Source organism: Hemiscyllium ocellatum, chromosome 10, assembly GCF_020745735.1.
Source record: "Hemiscyllium ocellatum isolate sHemOce1 chromosome 10, sHemOce1.pat.X.cur, whole genome shotgun sequence".
NCBI lineage: Eukaryota > Metazoa > Chordata > Chondrichthyes > Orectolobiformes > Hemiscylliidae > Hemiscyllium > Hemiscyllium ocellatum.
Genome location: NC_083410.1, coordinates 27,917,465 through 27,939,096, shown reverse-complemented (window position 1 = coordinate 27,939,096; position 21,632 = coordinate 27,917,465). Strand labels below are relative to the sequence as shown.

General features: G+C 39.3%; 1 protein-coding gene across 1 annotated transcript in view; it reads left to right on the top strand.

The window, feature by feature from the left end:
- Window positions 1-21,219, top strand: part of LOC132819695 (CAP-Gly domain-containing linker protein 4-like) — a 266,189-nt gene extending 244,970 nt beyond the window's left edge. Inside the window, exon 16 of the mRNA XM_060831355.1 lies at window positions 20,755-21,219. Within this exon, the coding sequence (XP_060687338.1) occupies window positions 20,755-21,073 (319 nt within the window). The 3' untranslated portion in view covers window positions 21,074-21,219. The remainder of the gene's footprint in view (window positions 1-20,754) is intronic.
- Window positions 21,220-21,632: the final 413 nt, after the last annotated feature.

The following is a 21,632-nucleotide window of genomic DNA, read 5'->3' as shown; positions in this document are numbered from 1 at the left end:
TTACTAGTAATTTGGAATTGCTCTGAACAGTTAATTGTTAGTCATTCAAACTTAACTATTAGAAAACTATTATTAATTCAAATGTTTTTGTACTTCACTGGGTTAGCACACTGAAAAATCAAGCCCCACTATTCCTGCAGTCATCACAAAAGTTAAAGATGTTAACAGTACACAAATTCCACAACTTACCTATCTTTTACATTAAGATTTATTGAAAGCACAGATCAGGTTTCTGTACATAACAGAAATTGCTTTATGTGAATGTAGCTGCCAATGAACAATTATGAACCATCGACATATATAACTCTACAAATGAAAACTCTAACCCCTTGCACACATCCACAGATAACATGGATAGGAAAAGAAACACAATGGCGTTATGGGTGGAAAGAAAGTTTGGGAAGGTAATTCAATGGTCCCTGTTCACAGAATTTGCTGAGATGATTTTTATTCTGATCAACATGTCACTTCTCAATCTTCCTTCTCTAGATGCTGTAATTTGTTTGCAGGAGGTACAGGGTAATTGGTTCACATTATCAAAGATCACTGGCCTATTAATTAAAACTCACAGATTACAAACTGCTGAAGAAAAAATACCTTTCTGAAGGCTTAAGTTTTTCTTCTACAGAGAACTGAGGCATCTTCTAAGCCTGTGGAGATGAGGTAGCTTCTCACCATCTAGTTCACAGGCTAAGTTGTCCAGCTACCTGGAACCTTTCACATAGTTGTTGAAGTCCTATAACATTAATAACAGATAACTAGTTCACAGACCAATTTACTTGTTACTGGCTGAATTTCAATTTGTTCAGAGCTTTTGACTCCAGATAATCTCCAAGCTATTTACTTATGCTTTAATCAGCAGCTATGTAAACGGCACTTATGATGAATATCAGGTTACTTGGTTTCAAAAAGTGCTGCAATTCCTTGTTCTTTAAAAATTATTCCTTTTCCATTTCATTACACAATCAAATTAACAGAAAAATATAAAACACAGCCTTTCCATTTGTTTAGATTAACAAAATTCATCATAGTTCCACATGAGATGTGCTTCACTGCCACTCTCATATGGATATTTACTACCTATCTTTAAGTTCAACACAGCAGTCTGAAAAACAAGTGTGAGTGGGCTTGTGGGAATCCTAATAAAATTTATTTTCATCAGGTGTAATATAGAGTTGGTAGAGATCAGTTAACTTTGGCATATGTTGCAAAACTTCAATTCCAAATCAATGACAAATAAAATTAATCAGGCAGTATAAGAGGCTGTCAGTTTGCTAGTACACATTCTGGGCCTCCAATAAAGTTACATTTTACCCCCAAGTAAAAGTTGGGCAACCTCAAAAATGGAAAGCAAAGTACTGTGGCTGCTGGATAGCTGAAATGAAAGCATAAAGGCCAAGAAATACTCAGAAGGTCTAGTAGCATCTGTGGAGAATGAAAAAGAGTTAACAATGTGGATTCCAACTCAGAACATTAGTTGGAATCTTACATGGGCCAGAATGGCGTGCACTATGGCAGAAAATGCAGGATCGTGCAAGGAATCCAACAAGTTCTATCTTCAAGTCGGAACAACTCTCTGCATCTTTTAGCTAAGTCTGGGCATTGAAGGTGAGTTTCTTGCTAGATAGCAGTGGATTGCTTATCAATGCAGACTATTGTTTGTTAACAAGTTTATTAACTACACATCTTGCCTCATTAATATGCAATTTTCTATTATACTTGGAGCAAACTAGACACTGAGAACTCTCAACACTAAAGTCAGTATGAATACCACGTGACTGTAGTTCACTGCTTGCTCCAAAGGACCTCAGTGTTGGCAACCAGACATAAATTTCTCAGGGCATGTTCAATGTCTACTGGTCAAATGCACTCTGCATCCTGAAACATTGCCAACCTCTAAAAACCCAAATGGGGCACACTGACAACTATCATTGGAATGCTGCAGCAAGACCACTTTGCACATCGGAACACTTTCCCAGCTCACGAAGTGGACTGGCTGCATTTCTAGCCTGTTTGCTTACTCATTTTGACCCTATTTGGATTCGCCCAGAGAATCGGTGAGAAAACTCACAAAACCTCACAGAGGAAAGCCCTCAATGAAACAGACACTTAGCCAAATAACTAAGTTTCAATCCATTGTTTCTCTTTCCAAAGATGCTGTCAGATCTGCTGAATTTCTCCAGCACTTCCTGTTTTAATTTCAAAAGAGCTGATACAGTCCTAAGAAACCAATGAATAAGAAAACCTGTTATGAATACATACCTATAGCATGAGAAGAAAAGTCAGAGCCAACAGTTGATTAATTTAGAGTCATACAGCACGGAAACAGATCCTATGATCCAAACTCATCCATGCTGACCAAGTTTCCCAAACTAAACTAGTCCCACTTGCGTACATTTGGCCCATGTACCTGATCCAAATGTCTTTTAAATGCTGTAACTGTACCTTCATCTATCACTTCCTCTGGTGTTCATTCCACATACGAACCAAATTCTTGTGTGAAAAATCAAAAATAGAAATTGCTGGAAAAGCTCAGAAAATCTGGCAGCATCTGTGGTGAGAAATCTGAGTTAACATTTCAGAGTGACCCTTCCTCAGAACTGATGGTAGCTAGGAAAATATCAGTTTATATGCAGCGGCACGGTGGCACAGTGGTTAGCACTGTTGCCTCACAGCGCCAGAGACCTGGGTTCAATTCCTGCCTCAGGTGACTGACTGTGTGGAGTTTGCACATTCTCCCCGTGCCTGCGTGGGTTTCCTCCGGGTGCTCCGGTTTCCTCCCACAGTCCAAAGATGTGCGGGTCAGGTGAATTGGCCATGCTAAATTGTCCGTAGTGTTAGGTAAGGGGTAAGGGGTAAGTGTAGGGGTATGGGTGGGTTGCGCTTCGGCGGGTCGGTGTGGACTTGTTGGGCGGCACGGTGGCACAGTGGTTAGCACTGCTGCCTCACAGCGCCTGAGACCCGGGTTCAATTCCCGACTGTGTGCACGTTCTCCCCGTGTCTGTGTGGGTTTCCTCCGGGTGCTCCGGTTTCCTCCCACAGTCCAAAGATGTGCGGTCAGGTGAATAGGCCATGCTAAATTGCCCGTAGTGTTAGGTAAAGGGTAAGTGTGGGGGTGTGGGTGGGTTGCGCTTCGGCGGGTCGGTGTGGACTTGATGGGCCGAAGGGCCTGTTTCCACACTGTGGGTAATCTAATCTAAAGAGAAGGTGGGGGGTGGGGCAAGGAAACAGGAGAAGGGATCTTGCAAACAGTGGTGTTCCCATGCATCTATCCTTGTTCGTTAAAATGGTAGAGTCATGGGTTTGGAAGGTGCTGTAGGAGCAGCCATCATGACTTTCCGCAGTGCACCTTGTGGCTGTTACATGCTCTGCTGCTGGAGGGAGTGAGTGTATAGTGCTGGAGGGAGTGAATGTGGTGCTAATTAAGCAGGCTGGCTTCATCCTGGATGGTGTCAAACTTCTTGTTTTTTTTGGAACTACACTCATCCAGGCAAGTAGGCAGTATTCCATCACAGCCCTGATTTGTAGATGGTGGACAGGCTTTGGGAAATCAGAAAGTGGATTATTAGCTGCAGTTTTCCTGCCCTGCCACTTTTGTAGCCACAATACTTTTAGATTAGACTTACAGTGTGGAAACAGGCCCTTCGGCCCAACAAGTCCACACCGACCCGCCGAAGCACAACCCACCCATACCCCTACATTTACCCCTTACCTAACACTACGGGCAATTTAGCTTGGCCAATTCACCTGACCCGCACATCTTTGGACTGTGGGAGGAAACCGGAGCACCCGGAGGAAACCCACGCAGACACGGGGAGAACGTGCAAACTCCACACTCCATACCTGTATGGCTATTACAGTTCAATTTCTGATCAATGGTAACTCCCAGATTGTTGATAGTGAATTTTGAGGCAAGCAGAAAGCACTGTCAGAGGAGCCTTTGGTGAGTTACTGCAATGCATCTTATACAAAATGCTGCCACTGTTTGTATGTGGTGAAGGTAGTGAATGTTGAAAGTGGTAGATGGGGTGCCAATCAAGCAGGCTGCTTTGTCATGGTTAATGTCAAGCATATTGAGTTTATAGGACTGCATTCACCCAAATAAGTGGAGAATTTCCTTTGCACTCCCAGTCTGAGCCTTGTCAATCATGGTCAGGCAGCAGATGAACAGTAGTTGAGTTACTCAGCACCAAATTTCTGACATCTGATCTGTTTTTGTAGTCAATACATTTATATGTCTGGTCCAGTTCAGTTTCTAGTCGATGGTATTGGTGAAGTTGATGATGTGGGATTCAGTGATGGTAATGCGATAGGATTGAATGTAAAAGATGATGGTTTGATACTCTCTTGTTGCAGATGGCTATTGCCTAAAGAGTCAACCCAAACCTGGCTGGAAGGAAAGTCATTGATAAAGCTGCTAAGATAGTTGGGCCTAGGATATTATCCTGAAGAACTCTTGCGGTTGCTATCAATAACTGCAACCACCTTCCTTTGTGCTAGGTACAGACAGCAGAGGTTTGCCTCTGATTTCCACTGCCATTAGTTTTGCTCGGGCTCTTTGATTTTACTCACTTAAATACTGCCTTGATGTCAAGGACAGTCACTATGTTCTCTCTGGAGCTCAGTTCTTTTTTTGATAAACTGGAAATTACAAGTGATGTTGAGAATTTGGTGAAGATGTTGAAATGGTTCACTAGAGGGTATCAGAGATGAGAAAGTTCACAAAGGACATTAAAACCCGATTATTATAATAATATGCAGAGAGAGACTGAAGAAATTGGGATACTTTCTCCCTTCACACAAAGAAGATTAAATGGAGATTTGACTAAGAGTACCACATCGTAAAAGGTTGATAGAGTAAAGAAAGACAAACTAATTCCGTGAGTAGAAGAATCACTAACCAGAAGGCACAGATTTCAGATGGCTAGCAAAAGAACCAGAGATGACATGAGAACTTTTTCTAATTTATTATGATCTGGAATCTGCAGCCCAAAATGCTGTTGGAAGCAAATGTGGTGGAAGCTTCAGAAAGGCACCAAGGGAAAGAGAGGGAAAGGCAGAGAAAATGTTAAGAGTCAACATCAGGTGAATTGCTTCCTTCTGTGTTGTATGATTCTAACGAAACCAATAGGTTGGTCTTGCCCTTTCTCAGAAGTACAACAAGTTCTAATGACTTTAAAAAACTTTTAAAAATATTTTCTTTCATTGTAGTTTTGCAGTAAGTAAGATAAATTTCATTAGTTCTTATTCTCTGATGTCAATTGGAATTTTGCAGGTTATGTCAAAAGATATGAAGTTCTTGAATTTATTGTTCAATTAATAGCAGAAATAATGCATTTATGTGAACTCTGTTTTATCATTGTTACAGTCAACTAAATCACTTTGAGAAATATTTCATCTTCAAAAGAAAACTTTTCAGCAAATAAATGGTCACTTCCTCAAGTAATGTCCTCAGTGCTGAATTTTAAAAATCCATCAGCCAACCTGAAAGATTATATCTCAGTCGATATGGGATTGCTTGGTTGATAATCCATCGAGGAAAACTTCCATGCTGCCTATTTGGCAGCGGTCTGGATAAATTACATCCATAAATTTTCTCTTATGTGAAAGTATATCATCCTTAAAAAATCTATTTGATACTTTTTTTCAGGAGATTGCTGTTATGTTTGTGGAGAAAATGAATAAAGGAGTAATTTCTTTGAGGTGTTAAATTGTATCTAGTAAATGAGAGCATGCAACCTGGAAGAGCACAAAATAAACCTCTGTAAAAGGGTTATAAAACAATTCTTGCAGATTCATACTTACTTCAATGAAAAGTGGAATTTTATGCACTCAAAACAAATTCAGCTCTGTGGGTGGACATAATTTAAGCCTAATTGGTGGGCTTCCAATATGTTGTTTTATTCAGTGCAACAATAGTCATGAAGCTTCTTCAAATATACCTTTCTAGGTTGTGATATTAAAGTTGTTAAATTCATAGCCAAATTTCTTGTCTTGTTGTTGACATAGATTTTCATTTTGACTGCATTCAAGATGTTTTTCACATTCCATATTCAAGTATTGATGTCTAAAAGGTATTAATTTACTGGGTTTACATAGTTTTTGTGACTCGTGAACATTATAGTGTTATTTTTGTACTGTTTTTACAATTCTAGTTTTAATACATAGGAATTACTAGAGGGACCCTTCTTTGAAGTGGAGGATTTTGTGAATGGTTTCATCTGCGATTGGAATATCTCTACTACATAAAATTTGAATGATGTCTTTCCTTCTGTTGAGGGACAAGAAATGTTTATGAAAAATGTCTTTTTGTAATAGGAAATGCATTGATGCAGCTTTATGAAATAGGGTTTTTACTGATCCAATTTAAAAAAGAGTAATTTAACTTTTAAAGTCAAAAATATATTTCTGCAGCATATTTTGAGTGGTAATATAAAAGGACAGCTACAGAAAGCACGCAAATGCCCAGAAAATACCTGGTGCTATTCCTTCTTTTAATTCATCTTCAGTAAATTAACTTCGTTATTTTGTTAATTATGTGAATGCAATATAGTTGGCTTTCCATTTTTTGGATCAAAATTTTGATAATTGAAGATGATTACTCATGAATAGTACACAAAGTAATTTTCACGCAATATGGACATCAAAATTAATTGTTACAGTTGAGATACATGTTCTAGTGTAGTAAGTATCAAGATGTTCTCTGAAAGGTCGTGCATCTGTGTTGTCCATTACAAAAGAACTCAAAATTATTGATTCTCCAAGGGAAAGTAAAATGTTGTTCTTGTCCTTTGATAAACTGTGTTCACACATGAGGCTTTCTAAAAAACCAATGCTGACATGGAATGAACATTACCTGTGATTTAAAAGAAGTGTTAAAACAACTAAAATATATCTGTAATTCAGGTCTTGTATTCAGCAGTAATCATCTTTAATGGATATCTGGGCTGTTTAAAACATTGTGGGGTCAAATTTCCAATAGGGTTATTCCAATCTCTTCCAATATCACCACCAGAGAAATTCTGACATGCAATACCACAGAAAATATTTTAATTTCCTTTAACTTCCTTTGCCTAGTGGCGTTGAGGCAGTCGACAAGCTGCTTTTGCCAAGAAACATTTTATACACCAATGTTCAGGTTTTTTGCACAATTAAAACAAGTATTTGAGACAGTGAAATTAACAAAAAGAAGCAGACTTACAAATGAACTCAATGCACGGCAATAATATATCAGCAAATACTGTCACAAAGAAGTAGATTTTCTTTAACATAATCTCTCTTAGCAATGTGCTTCCAGCCAGCTGTGCACAATTTGGCATCTTATTATTGTTTGAAAATGGTGAAATATCAGACCATCTTGGCTAGTCAGAATGTAAATTGGAGGATGTGGGGTTGCATTGGTGTTGTTCAGCAGTTAGACTGTTCCTAGAAACCAGAAGGGAAAACTTGAGAGTTAAGAATCTATAGAACAGTTCACAAAAAAGTCAAAAAATGTGGCGCTGGAAAAGCACAGTGGGTCAGGTAGCATCAGAGGAGCAGGAGAATCCTCGTTTCGGGCATTAGCCCTTCATCACACGCTAAAACTTTAAAATGTCTTTGGGGATCTATCAACATTATGAGACTCCAATATTCATACATTCATGATATTCTTGATTCAAGTAGCTGGCCAGGTGAAGGTGTCAAAGAACAGGGAAACAGCAAAAAAACTATGTTGTGACTTCCTCAAAACCATGTTGTGACCTCCTCAAAACCATTAGGCAAAGGAAATTAAAATGCTTTCTGTGATACTGCATGTCAGAATCGGGTGGTGCTTCCTCTGTAGAGGTAAGAGTAAGATAAATTATACTGTAACAATCATAATAAATCTCCTGTTAGCGTTTAGTTTACCCAGTGAGCCCTTCAACCAGTGTTGTCATGGATAGATGCATCTGCCACAGGTAGATTTGTGAGATGAGAATTTTTTTCCCTTTCTTTGATTCCCTCACCATCTGCTACAGGCCCATTCTAGTAGATCTGTCCTCTAGGATTCAGCCAGTTCATTCAGTAATGGTGCTCCTGAGCCACTTTTAATGATGAACATTTATGTGCCCTATGATACCGCTTTCTGTGCACTTACTAGCTTCAATGTTTCATCTAAGTGGTGCTTGACATCTAAGGGGAAATGATGACCTTGTGGTATTGTGAACAGACTATTAACCCAGAAAGCCAGATAATGTTCAGGGAACCCGCATTTGGATCCTGCCATGGTAGATGACTGAATTTAAATTCAATAAAAATCTGGAATTCAGGATCAGATGCTGACCATGAAACCATTGCTACTAGTCAGAAAAATCCATCTGGCTCACTAATGTCATTTAGGGAAGGAAACCACCAACCCCGTGTGGCCTGTATGTGACTCCAGACCCAAAGCAATATAATTCATACTTAACTGTCCTCTGAGCAATTAGTGATGACTAACATCTCATAAATTAATTGAAATAATGGAATTGTACTGATCCATCAGTTGAAAGAAGGCATAGGTGGTGATGAACAGAAGGTTTCTCTGCTTACGGTCAATCAGATGCCAGAGAGCTCCCGAGGTCACTCTCAGCCAATTGTATGCCACCTGTATTACTGTCTCTGGTACGTGTGATCTCTGGAGTGGTTCTGGGCGAGCCGGGGTGAGAAATGGCAGGGCATTAGAGGGGCATGGTAGCCCTGTGATTAGCACTGCTGCCTCACAGCACAGGGACGTGGGTTCAATTTGAACCTCGGGCGACTGTCTGGGTGGAGTTTGCGCATTCTCCCCATGTCTGTGTGGGTTTTCTCCGGATGCTGTGGTTTCCTCCTACAGTCCAAGGATGTGCAGGTTAGGTGGATTGGCCATGCTAAATTGCCCATAGTGTTCATAGATTTGTAGGTTAGATGTGTTAGTCAGAGGAAATGTAGGGGAATGGTCTGGGTAGGATACACTTTGGAGGGTTGATATGGACTTGTTGGGCCAAATGACCTGTTTCCACATGGTAGGAATTCTACGAATTGTGATGGAGTATTCTACGGTATTATCAAAACGTTTGAACGGTTGTGTCTGGTGTTTGGTTGACTAAACTTGGAACAGCTCCCTCTGTTTCACACATCCCCAGTTGTTACTGAGGAGGACTTTGCAGACTTGATTAGGCAAAGTGTGTCAATTGTGCAAGCTTAGGTTGTTGACAGGTAGACCATCCTAATTAATTCTGGTTTGCATTCCCTGTAGTTTTTTGACAGAATGTGTGGCTTTCTATGCTTTTGGGAGGTCCGTTAAAAGTCAATCACCTTGCTGTTGGTCTAGAATCTCATATAGCCAGATCAGGTAAGGATGGTAAATGTTTCGTTCTCTGATGCACATCAATTAACCAGATGTATTTATGGCAATTTCTGATCCTGATTAAAGAGAAGCATTTTTTATTCAATTTTATTTATTTGTTAAATTTATATCCCTCAGCTACCATTGTGGGACTCCAAATATGTTTTTATTGTTAAAATTCATTAATATCTTTGCTCTATTCCATCATCCTTTCTCTTACGTCTGCGAGCGTGATGCCTTGAATGTGGAATATTGATGAGATCTATTAAGGGCATTGGAGTGAGCCTTGGGTATTGCTACACATTCCGTTCTCTCCTCTTTTAAGATGCTTTTTAAAATCTACTTTGTCAAAGCTTGTCATCTGTCCTAACGGTTCTTAATGCTCACTATCATATTTGTCTCTTAATATCCCTATGAATTGCTTTGAGATGTTTTATAATGCTAAAGGTGCTAACAAATGTGAGTTCTTTAAATGATGGCATAGACTCTGAATTTTCAGAAAGTGTTAGTGATGAATATTTGATGGTGGTCAAATGATTGGCAATCTGACTCCATGCAGTGTCTAATGAGGCTTACACTGTCTGATATTTCATGGAAGCTTATTTTTAGGAGAGAAGTGCTGCCATCTCATAGATGAATGCTGTTGATGCCATGGTTTATTTTGTAAGTATTTTATTTCTTAGACAAAGCCAAATGGTAATGAAACTGCAGTATTATAATATTGGAGAAAATGAAAGGACCTTTAGGTGGTGCAATACCTCCAGCTGGGTGCGATTTGTTTTATTGGTTTTTAACAGCATGGAAGGCTATGTTGTAGAAATGCCATCATTTTTGATTGTGAAGTAAATAGCAGCTTTATTTCTATAGTCACTCATGAACAAATATTGATCTCATTACTCAGCACTACTTTACAAAACAGCTTGCCTGCTAATATTTATCAAAATTGGTGACACGACAATACATGACTATGACTCAGAGATGTACAGCAAGGAAGTAGTTCCCTTGGTTCAACTTATCCACGCCAACCAGATATCCTAACATAATTTGCCAGCACTTGGCCCATATCCCTCTAAATCTTTCCTGTTCATATACCCATCCAGATGCTTTTTCAATGCTATAATTGTACCAGCCTCCACCACTTACTCTGGCAGCTCATTCCATGCACATCCCACCCTTGGCATGAAAAAGTTGCCCCTTACGTCCCATTAAATTTTTCCCCTCACCTTAAACCTATGCCATCTAGTTTTGACTCTCCTACTCCAGGGAAAAGACCTTGTCTATTTATCCTATCCATGCCTTTCATGATTTTACAGACTTCTATAAGGTCACACCTCATTCTCCAATGCTCCAGAGAAAACAGCCTATTCTGCCTCTCCATATAGCTCAAATCTTCCAACCCTAGCGACACCCTTGTATATCTTTTCTGAACCCTTTCAAATTTCACAACATCCTTCCGATAGAATTGTATGCAATATTCCAAAAATGGCCTAACCAATGCCCTGCACAGCTGCAACATGCCCTCCCAACTCCTGTACTCAATGCTCTCACCATTAAAGGAAAGTATACCAAACACCTTCTTCACTATCCCATCTACCTGCGACACCACTTTCAAGGAACTATGAGCCTGTACTCCAAGGTCTCTTTGTTCAGCAACACTCCCTAGGACAGTACCATTAAGTGTATAAGTCCTGCTCTGATTTGCTTTTCCAAAATGCAGCACGTTACATTTATCTAAATTAAACTCCATCTGCCACTCCTCAGCCTATTTGTCCATCTGATCAAGATCCCATTTTACTCTGAGGTAACCTTGTTCACTGTCCACTACACCTCCAATTTTGGTGTCGTCTGTAAACTTACTTACTGTATCTCCTTTTTCATATCCAAATCATTTATATAAATGACAAAAAGCAGTAGACCCAGCACTGATCCTTGTGGCACACCACTGGTCACAGGCCTCCAGTCTGAAAAAAAAACCCTCCACCACCATTCTCTGTCTTTTACCTTTGTGCCAGTTCTGTATCCAAAAGGCTAGTTCTCCCTGTATTCCATGAGATCTAACCTTGCTATCCAGTCTAGCATGAGGAACCTTTTTAAATGCCTTATTGAAGTCCATTTAGATCACGTCCAATGCCCTGCACTCATCAATCATCTTTGTTACTTCTTCAAAAAGCTCAATCAAGTTTGTAAGACATGATTTCCCACACACAAAGCCATGCTGACTATTCTGAATCAGTCCTTGCCTTTCCAAATATATATAAATCCTGTCCCTCAGGATTCCCTCTAACAACTTGCCTACCACCGATGTTAGGCTAACCGGTCTATAGTTCCCTGGCTTTTCCTTACCACCTTTGTTGTGACACCATGTTAGTCAGCCTCCAGTTTTCCAGCATCTCACCTGTGACTATCAATGATACAAATATCTCAGCAAGGGGTCCAGCAATCGCTTCCCTAGCTTCCCACAGATTTCTAGGATATCGTCATCAGGTCCTGGGGATTTGTCACTTTTATGTGTTTCAAGACATCCAGCACCTCCTCTGTAGTGTGGACATTTTTCAAGATATCACTATCTATTTCCCCACGTTCTATATCTTCCATGTCCTTCTCCACAGTAAACACTTGCAAAATACTTGTTTAGTATCTCCCCCATTTCCTGTGGCTCCACACATAGGCCACCTTGCTGATCTTTGAAGGGTCCTATTCTCTCTCTGGTTACCCTTTTGTCCTTTATATATTTATAAAATCACTTTGGATTCTCCTTAACCCTATTTGCCAAAGCTATCTCATGTCCCCTTTTTTCCCTCCTGATTTCACTCTTAACTATATTCCTATTACCTTTATACTCTAAGTATTCACTCGATCGCTGCTATAGTTCCCTGTACTCCTGGCATATGTTCCCTTTTTCTTAACCAAAACCTCAATTTCTCTTATTCCCTACACCTCCAAGCCTTTCCTTTCACCCTAACAGGAATACACTGTCTCTGGACTCTTGGTATCTCATTTCTGAAGGTTTCCCATTTTCCAACCAACCTGTTTACCTGCAAACATCTGCCCCCAATCAGCTTTTGAAAACTCTTGCCTGATACCGTCATTAGTTCCGATGTGTGCAATGATTTCCTGCTGGTCCCACTCCCCTTTTGAGAACACTCGGCACCCTTGATCCTGGCACCAGGAAGGAAACACACCATTCTGATTTTTCGCTGCTAGCCACAGAAAATTCTGTGCCTCTGAGAGTCCCTATCACAATCGATTGCTTGGAACCTGATGTCCCCCTCATTACATTAGAGCCTGGCTTGATACCAGAAACTTGGCTGTTCATGCTACATTCTCCTGAGAGTCCATCACTCTCTACATTTTCAAAAATAGCATATCTGTTTGAGATGGGGATAGCCACAGGAGACCCCTGTATTACCCGCCTACCTCTCCTACCTTGCCTGGAGTTAACCCATCTACCTGACTGTATCTGCAGCTTTTTTCCCTTCTTATAACTGTCATCCATCACACCCCATAGCTCTCGTAAATTCCTCCTTGCCTCTAACTGCCACTCCAACCAATCCATGCGATCTGATAGGATTCACAACCAAAGACAGCTTCTGCAGAGATAATCATCAGTAACATGAAAATCTCCCTAAACTTCCACATCCAACAGGAAGAGCTTATCACTCTGCTAAAGGCCATCTTTGCTCCTTCACAATCTACAGACTCAGAAAATAGCACTGTATTATTGCTCTAAAAAAACAGTGCTCCTGGCTAACATTGTACTTATAGTTTATATTTTGAAAATTTAATCAAGAGACAAATCTCAATAAAACATATAATCAAGAAAGAACCCATCCTACTCACTACTGTAGACTTACAACAAGGTTACATGTAAAAGCTATGCCCTTATCTGTTCCTGTGCTGTGAGTTCTCCTATACAGGTTCCTCCAAGGTCAGCTGTGAATTTCACTGTTTCTTAAATTTTCCTAGATGCACGCTGATGTGCAGAGATACATGACCTCAAATAGCAAAGGCAGTCATATACATGTGGAACTGCACAATCCAAAGTTGTTACAATACCAACTGTTAACAAAACTAACAATGAAAATTGTACCAAAAATTAATTGGAGTCATTTATGAAGCAATAAATGTGGACTATTCTACTAAAGCTCTTCCTTGACCTCATTTACTTTACAACACTGCCAGTAAACTTTAAAACTGCCATTTGTAAAAACTCCACAACCTGACTATTAAATTGTCATCTCAACCTGCATTATTTTAACAATTTCAGGATCCTTTAATAAGTATAATTAAAAAGTACAACTGTTCATAATGCCTTAGTTCCCTGACATTTTACTTTTTTTGGTGTGCCTCTGAAACCAAAAAAGACAGGAAGCAACATGAAGCTAGTTATAGGGTACATTTAATAATATATTTTACTGGAGCTATCTAATGCAAACCCTGCTGGTGGAAAGAATTACATTTGAGAAATGAATTTGAAACCTGGAAACCTTGGCTGCAAAATTGGGTTCGTTCCACCCATACCGCTCAACACCCCAGCATAGCTAGTGCCAAATACCATTTTGGTGATTTTTGTAATTACTTGGATATTAGGAATGTGTGCCAGAGATTTGTAGAATAGAAAGATTGTGGTGTCAGCATGTATTACAACTTTGTTCCCAACTTTGCCAGTTTTTCTCTTCACCAGCACACTTGATGGCCAAGGTGGGTAATTACAGAATACAGCAAAAAGGTTGAGTGTCAACCTGCAAAACCTTCTGCCAATGACAGGTGGTAAGAACAGAAGTGATTCCTGCTGAACTATGTGATGTAAAGAAATTTGAACCTGGACCATCACTATCAGTCTGCAGGCTACAATTTGCATGTCAAAGTTATGTTGTACTCCTTGAGAGGCTGGTTGCCTTGGGTGACTGGTGTAGATTAGACTGAACTGCAGCATGTTCCACCTGCAGTGATTCTGTGACGCACATCATTGGCCTCCCTGTGTTAGTGTCATGATGCTGTGTATTTGTTATGATTTTGGGCATAGAACTTGAGAAGAAGATTTATAGAAAATCCACAGCACAGAACAAGACTTGTTGGCACACTGAGCCTGTGTTTAGCATCAGGATATAAATTTAGGTACTCTCCCATTCCCCTACTCTTTTTCTGTAGTCCTGCAAAGCTTTCCTAGTCAGGGGCTTATTTAATTCCCTTTTGAAGGCATTGCTTTGACATCAAAGGTTCTGGTCAGATCATTTTCTCAGAATCCAGGATGCTATAATCATCTTTGGGGTACAGAGTAAGAGGGAGCTGGAGCAGATATGGGGAGGAGGATTATGAGGAGAAAGCCTCTCAGTAGAAGATCTTATCCCCTAGGACCTTCCAGGAGCATTGCTTTTACTTTCTCCTCAGCGAGAAGCACTATGCACATTACCTGTACTTTCTGAAAGCATTGCTGTCAAAACTCTACCATTCCTTGTATCCAAATCTACAATCTCAGAGTAGGACAAGAATAGTGCCATCAATAGCTCAACAATAGTCCTGACTTTCTTCATGCTGGCATCCGTCCAAGCTGGAGCAGAGTTCACCATCCATCCTGCATAAAGGATGTGACAGATAGGTACTCGTCCTCTCTCTGACTTGTGAAGCAGGTGAAACATGTACATGGCTTTGTTACAGTGGAAATCCCCAGGGTAAGACCAATTGCACAGAAGTAGATTTGCAGGCACTTCATCTAACTGCTTGCAAAAGTTACCAGTTGCTGAATGTGCAATAATGTACAACCAGGCTCAGCACATTATGCGGTTGAATGCCTGCCATCCTGATAGCAGTCAGTCATGTTACTTTTATTCTTCAAGCTGTTGTTCCTTCAGGATTTTGATCAGCACATCAAAATAGAGTCCTTCTGAACTTAATATTGTGTTCAACATTTGTAGCGCTTGAGGTCATGTTCTTACCGTAAACCCTACACGCCAGGCTTTGTTATCACAGACCTGCTGAATTTTCCAGCAATTTCTGTTTTTGCTTTTGTTTCAAAACAGAGGGTGTCTGTTGGGTTACCATGGCTACATGCCTAATAAAAGCAAAGTACTGCAAATGCTGGAGAGCGGAAATATAACAGAAAGTGCTGGAGAAACTCAAAGGAAAGGTGGAATGTATTGAAATTAGAGTACACTGGCAATGAAATGAGTTTCATACCACCAGCAAGATGGAAACCTTTGATTATATAGGGTTGCCTGAAATGTTTTCCACTCCTAACTGAATGGAGTTCAGACTGCAAAATTCAACAGAGTTTCTGAGGAAACACAAAAGATGAAATAGCAGATAGCTCATTAATGAATTCTCAACTGATTGTAGTTGAGACTCCAAAACAGCTTGATGAAATCGATGACAGACTAGTTGCTAATTCAAGCAGAACATTTTTGTTCTTACCGCTTTTCAGGAAGAATCATCAGTGGCAGGGATTATACCAAGCAAAAAAACGTCCTCAAGTAACACAGCTGAAGAAGTGAACACATTAGTTTTACCAATAATCCATAACTGTGGTTGAATTAAAACAACCAACTTAATGAACAAGTTGAAGAGTCTACACACTTCAACAACTCTTCAATGCAGATTAGTCAGTAGTTTTGAGAATACAAATCTGTTCTTACAGATTATCTGTTCATGCGGCTGGCACAGTGGCTCAGTGGTTAACACTGCTGCTTCACAGCGCCAATGACCTGGGTTCGATTCCAGCCTCGGTTGACTGTGTGGAGTTTGCACATTCTGCCTGTGTCTGCTGGGTTTTCTTTGGGTGCTCCAGTTCCCTCCCACAGTCCAAAGATGTGCGGGTTAGGTAAATTCATCACGATAAATTGCCCATACTGTTAGTTAGGGCATTAGTTAGGGGTAACTATAAGGTAGGAGAATGGGTCTGGATGGGTTACTCTTCAGAGGGTTGGTGTGGACTTGTTGGACCAAAGGGCCTGTTTCCATACTGTAGGGAATTAAATCTAACCTAAGTATTAATGATTTAATGTGCACAATTCTATGACACCCATCACTGAGATATGATGACCATTTATCATGGATTTAGAACACAATCAAGAAGAAATTAATTTGCCCAGAGATTCAGGATACTGGCAAAAGGAAACTGCCTTACTTAGAAATACAGGATGATGCAAGGAAGAAACTGCTTCGTTCACAGTTCCAGGATACTAGAAAAAGAAAGTACCTGTTTCAGCAGGTCACGTGTCTTCTGTGAAGGAAATTTCTAAGAATAAAGCCCCTCCCACTAATCCAATGGAATAATTGCTTGTTTCAAAAGGAAGACTGTCCTTAGTGAAAGACAACCCAGAAGTAGAAGGTCCTCCAGTTTAAATGCACTTACAGAACTCATGCTATTAAGAACCGAATCAAGGTTAACAGTTTCCAATCCAGACAGCAACTAATTTTCCAAGTCCAAAGAGAGCATGTTCTAGAGAATAGCAAAAGCCCTACACAAACTAATTTGTGGTCAGAGGCTTGTATTATGTTAATAATGGGGAACAAACTGGTTGTGAGCTGTTGTACAGGGGGTCCCCAATTTACAAACAACTGACGTACAAACATTCATACTTATGAGCATGGTCCCATACAGAGTGTAAGTTTAAAGACCTGACAAACAAACATTTCCTTTACTTATGAGCAACTACTCCAGATTGTCCTGCATTATGCTTCAACTTGCATATAAACTGACTTGCAAATGGGTTCCATTCCAGTACCCATTTGCAACCTGGGGACTGCCTGCATAAGATGTAACAGTTTGAAAGGGTTCATACAGAGAACTGTATTAAGGACTATCCAAAATGTTGATGTGACATGCAGTTAGGCAGAGGAACAGGTTTGGAGCTCAAAAGATTAAGGTCTTCCTCAGTCTCAGTAACAATGTCTATCATACTTGTTCAACTTTATCTTTTTTGCTATCGTACAATAAACTACATTTTACTTAATACAAGAACCCCTTCAGATTAGACAACTAGATGGGTTTTCTCTACCACACCAAACCAATCAAGCTGGGTATATCCCTACCAGAAAAGAGGATGGTGTCAGCAGATCTATCAGCTGGATTATGCAGCATGATCAGCTTTTGCGGGGATTTAACTTAGGACATTAACCTCGCATGACCTTAAGACTCTGCTAAGGCATGCTGCCATTCAGCATTGAGCTGACATCTGGCTTCATGTTGTTAACATTTAAGTGAGCATTCAGCATGAAATGCTCGGTGCATTGCTATTTTCACATACAGCTTCATTGCTTGTGGTGATTCTAAGACCAGTTTTGCAGTCCCAATTTATACCCCCTTGATTTTGAGCTGGGCTAGTTGGATTAATAGAGATTTTAACTTTCAATTAAAAGATTTTGAGAAAGAAATGTCAATGTGTGATACATGGTGCATAATTTATATAGAGAGTCACAGAGTCCTATAGCACGGAAACAGAACCTTCGGTCCAACCAGTCCATGCTGAACAAAATCCCAAACTAAACAAAGTCCACATGCTTGCTCCTGGCTCATATCCTTCAAAACCTTTTCTATTCATGTACTTATCCAAATGTCTTTTAAACATGGTAATTATACCCACATCCACCAGTTCCTCAGGACATTAATTCTACACATGATAATTGCCCCATATGTCTTTTTAAATTCTTTCTCCTCTCACCTAGGATATGTACCCCCAGTAATGAAATCACCGATCCTGGATAAAAGACAACTATCATTCACTATCTATACCCCGAATTATTTTATAAGCTTCTATAAGGCTGCGTCTCAACCTCCTATGCTCCAGTGAAAAAAGTCCCAACCTATCCAGCCTCTTTTTATAACTCAAATCTTCCATACCTGGCAACATCCTTGTAAATCTCTTTTGAGCTCTCTGCAGCTTAATAATATCTTTCCTATATCTGAGCGACTAGAACTGGACACAGTATTCCAGAAAAGGCCTCACCAATGCCCCACACAACAAAACTTGACTTCCCAGCTCCTATTCTCAAAGGGCTGAGCAACGAGTGCAAGTATGCCAAATGCCTTTTTAATCACCCTGTCTATATGTGACGCAAACTTCAAAGAATTGTGTACCTAAACCCCTAGGTCCCTCCGTTCTACAATACTACCCAGGGCCCTACCCTTGTTTGTTGTACCAAAATACGATACCTCACATTTATCCATTTTGAACTCCATCTGCCATTTTTCAGCACATTGACCCATTTGATCAAGATCTCTTTGTAATCTTAGAAAACCATCTTCACGATCTACTTCACTAATCCACCAATTTTGGTGTTGTCTGCAAACTTACTAACCATGTCTTCTGTGTGATTTTTAACTAAAGTTGTTTAATATATCATTACAACTCCATGATACTGTAACCCTTCTGCTATAAATTCTGTATCCGTATGGTCATGTTCCGCAATTATCTAATGAAGAGGTAGTATCTCAAGCCAGTGCTTCCAAATAAACCTGTTGGACTATAACCGATAACTTTGTCCACCCCAGTCCAAATCTGGCACCTCCAAACCATTCTATATTCTCATCCAAATCATTTATATAAATGACAAACAAAAGAGGACCCAGAACTGATTGCCTTGGAACACCGCTGGTGAGAGGCCTCCAGTCTGAAAAGCAACCCTCAACCACCACTTTCTGTCTCCTACTGTTAAGCCAAATATGTATCTAATTGGCAAACTCACTCTCTATCTCATGTGACCTAACTTTACTAATTAGTCTACAGCCTGGAACCTTGTTGAAGGCTTTATTAAAGTCCAAGTAAACAATGTCTCCTGCTGTGACCTCATCAATCATTTTGGTAACTTCCTCAAAAACCTCAATCAGATTTGTGAGATATTATTTTCCTTGCACAAAATCATGCTGACTATCCCTAATCAATACGTATGAATATAATTTATTTTAGAATTTTTGGAGTTTAAACTACTGACATTTAAGCTTGGTCTGTGTCTCTGAAGGATTTTAATGATTAACTTGTAAGTATTTCTGTATTCATTGTGACTTCTTTTAAACAACAGTGTGAAAGAGATTATTCTTGTATGCTAATGGGAATTTGTTAAATTTGAGACATTTTACAAGTGAACAAAATAAGCAGCATGGTGTATTAGACTTTAGTTAAAATGTTCTACAATTGCTTTTTTTTTGGTTTAGTGAAAACACCTGGAGATTGAAAAAAGCCCATTTGGTTGCAGTTTTGCAGAAGTCTTAGCCGAAGCCTGATGTATAATACAATTGCTCTTGAGGAAAGGAGACAGTTTAGAACTACTATGAAATAGGTTACCTAAGTGTAAGAAATTTAGTTTGAAATACCCAGACCAGAAATAATTGGCTAAAAGCTGGAAGTGTTATTTGATGCTGAGAAAGTCTAAGCTGAGCTCTAAGAAGACTCAAATAACAGACTATCAGATTCTGAAGACTGAGAATTGAAACCACAGTTGAAGTAAGTCCTATAGATGTGATAGAGAAGGGAATTCTGTCTGGTGCAAGTACTGTAAAGGAGTACTGTTGGGTTTAATGGAATATATTTTAACCATCATTTTCAAAATCTTTAAACATTAAGTTAAATAGTTTGGTTTCTTCTATTGTTTTCTTCACTTCCTTTGTGTAATAAACTTCTGTTTTATTGCTAAAACCAATGTTTGCGTGTGTTTCAGTGAAAGATCACCCATTAAAAACAATAATACATAAAAAACACAAATATGATCCATCAAACCAGATTTCAGTGTGAAAATGCAAGGTAAAATACAAGTTTCACAAGTCTCCCCAAAGTACTTCCCTCATCCTGATCATGCCTTACAGAAAGGCGGACTCCAAGTTGTCTCCCAGGAGGAGAGAGAGTCACCTCACTAGATTTACCATATTGCAGAGTTGTTGGTTGTGTTGCAGCATTTATACCTCTCTAGAGTAATTCTTTAACCCACTCTGCAAGCCAAACCGGGAGAAACTTGGAGAAAAGAAAGGAGATTTTTTTCTTCAAAACCTTTTTAATGAATTTCTGTTGGTCATGAAGTTTGCTTCAACCTGAAGATGTTTATGTTATAGACAAATTGAGTACAATCAAAAGCAATTAATCATCAAAATTTTAAATAGTTTTAAAAGTATTTTTAGAACATAGAATAGTACAGTACAGCACAGGCCCTTCAGCCCTTGATGTTGCACTGACATTTTATCTTTTTATTTTTATTTTCCAGCAGATTTGGTTGAACTTAAATGAAACAGAGTCAGTGTGTGCATAGGCAGGAACTTCCTTCAATCATTATACCTTACAATTTATATTGTAAGGGTGTGATTTTGTATGAATCAAAACAACTAGAAATCTGAGAAATAAATAAGAAAACTCTGGAAATGTGGATTAATTAATGGCTAAAAATTTTTGGATACAGATATTTTATCAGAATTTTCTTCTCTCAATAATATTTCTTGTTTCCAGGCCAAAAAATGCAATCATGCGACGAAGCTGGAGCAGCACAAGTACAACTGAAGGAAGCGTAAAGTTACAGGAAGGCTCACAGGTACTACTGAGCAGTTCAAGTGAGATGGCAACCATTAAATACATTGGACCTACTGACTTTGCACCTGGCATATGGCTTGGACTAGAACTGCGCTCACCAAAAGGCAAAAATGATGGTTCTGTGGGGGAGAAACGGTATTTTAATTGCAAACCAAATTATGGAGTTCTGGTACGGCCAAGCCGTGTCACATACCGAGGGATTAATGGCACCAAACTAGTGGATGACATTTGTGGATAAAAGATTTGTTTGCAGTAAGCTTAGGGGAAACTTAATCGTACAGAATTTAACATATGCACGTAAGCTATGAATTTCATTCATGGTGACATCCAAATACGTGCATACATGTAATTGTGGACGTAAATCACACGTGTAACTACAATATGCAGGAGTCACCTTAATATCTTACATTTTTCCATCAAAACAGTTTTCAGACACCGTATGAAACAAAGTGATTATTGTTTTTTTCTAATTGTTAATATTTAGTGTTTTAGAATCTTTTCTGTTTCCTTTAATGTGGCATTGAAGCCTCGAAAAAGCTGAACTCCATTACAGAGTGGCAACATAAACAAGGCTGTCATCTCTTCATCATTTGAGATGAATCTCACACAGTTTATTCTAAAAAGTTATCTATTTCAAATAGCTCATTTCTAAAAATATACACAATTTCATAAGTTGAAATAGGTTTTCAATCCGTCCCACTCATTTTGATCATAAATCTCACTTGTATTCCCTTGAAGGTGACTGCTCTGTAGGAAGACATTTTCAAGTATTATACTGCAATTGAGTGTTTATAAAT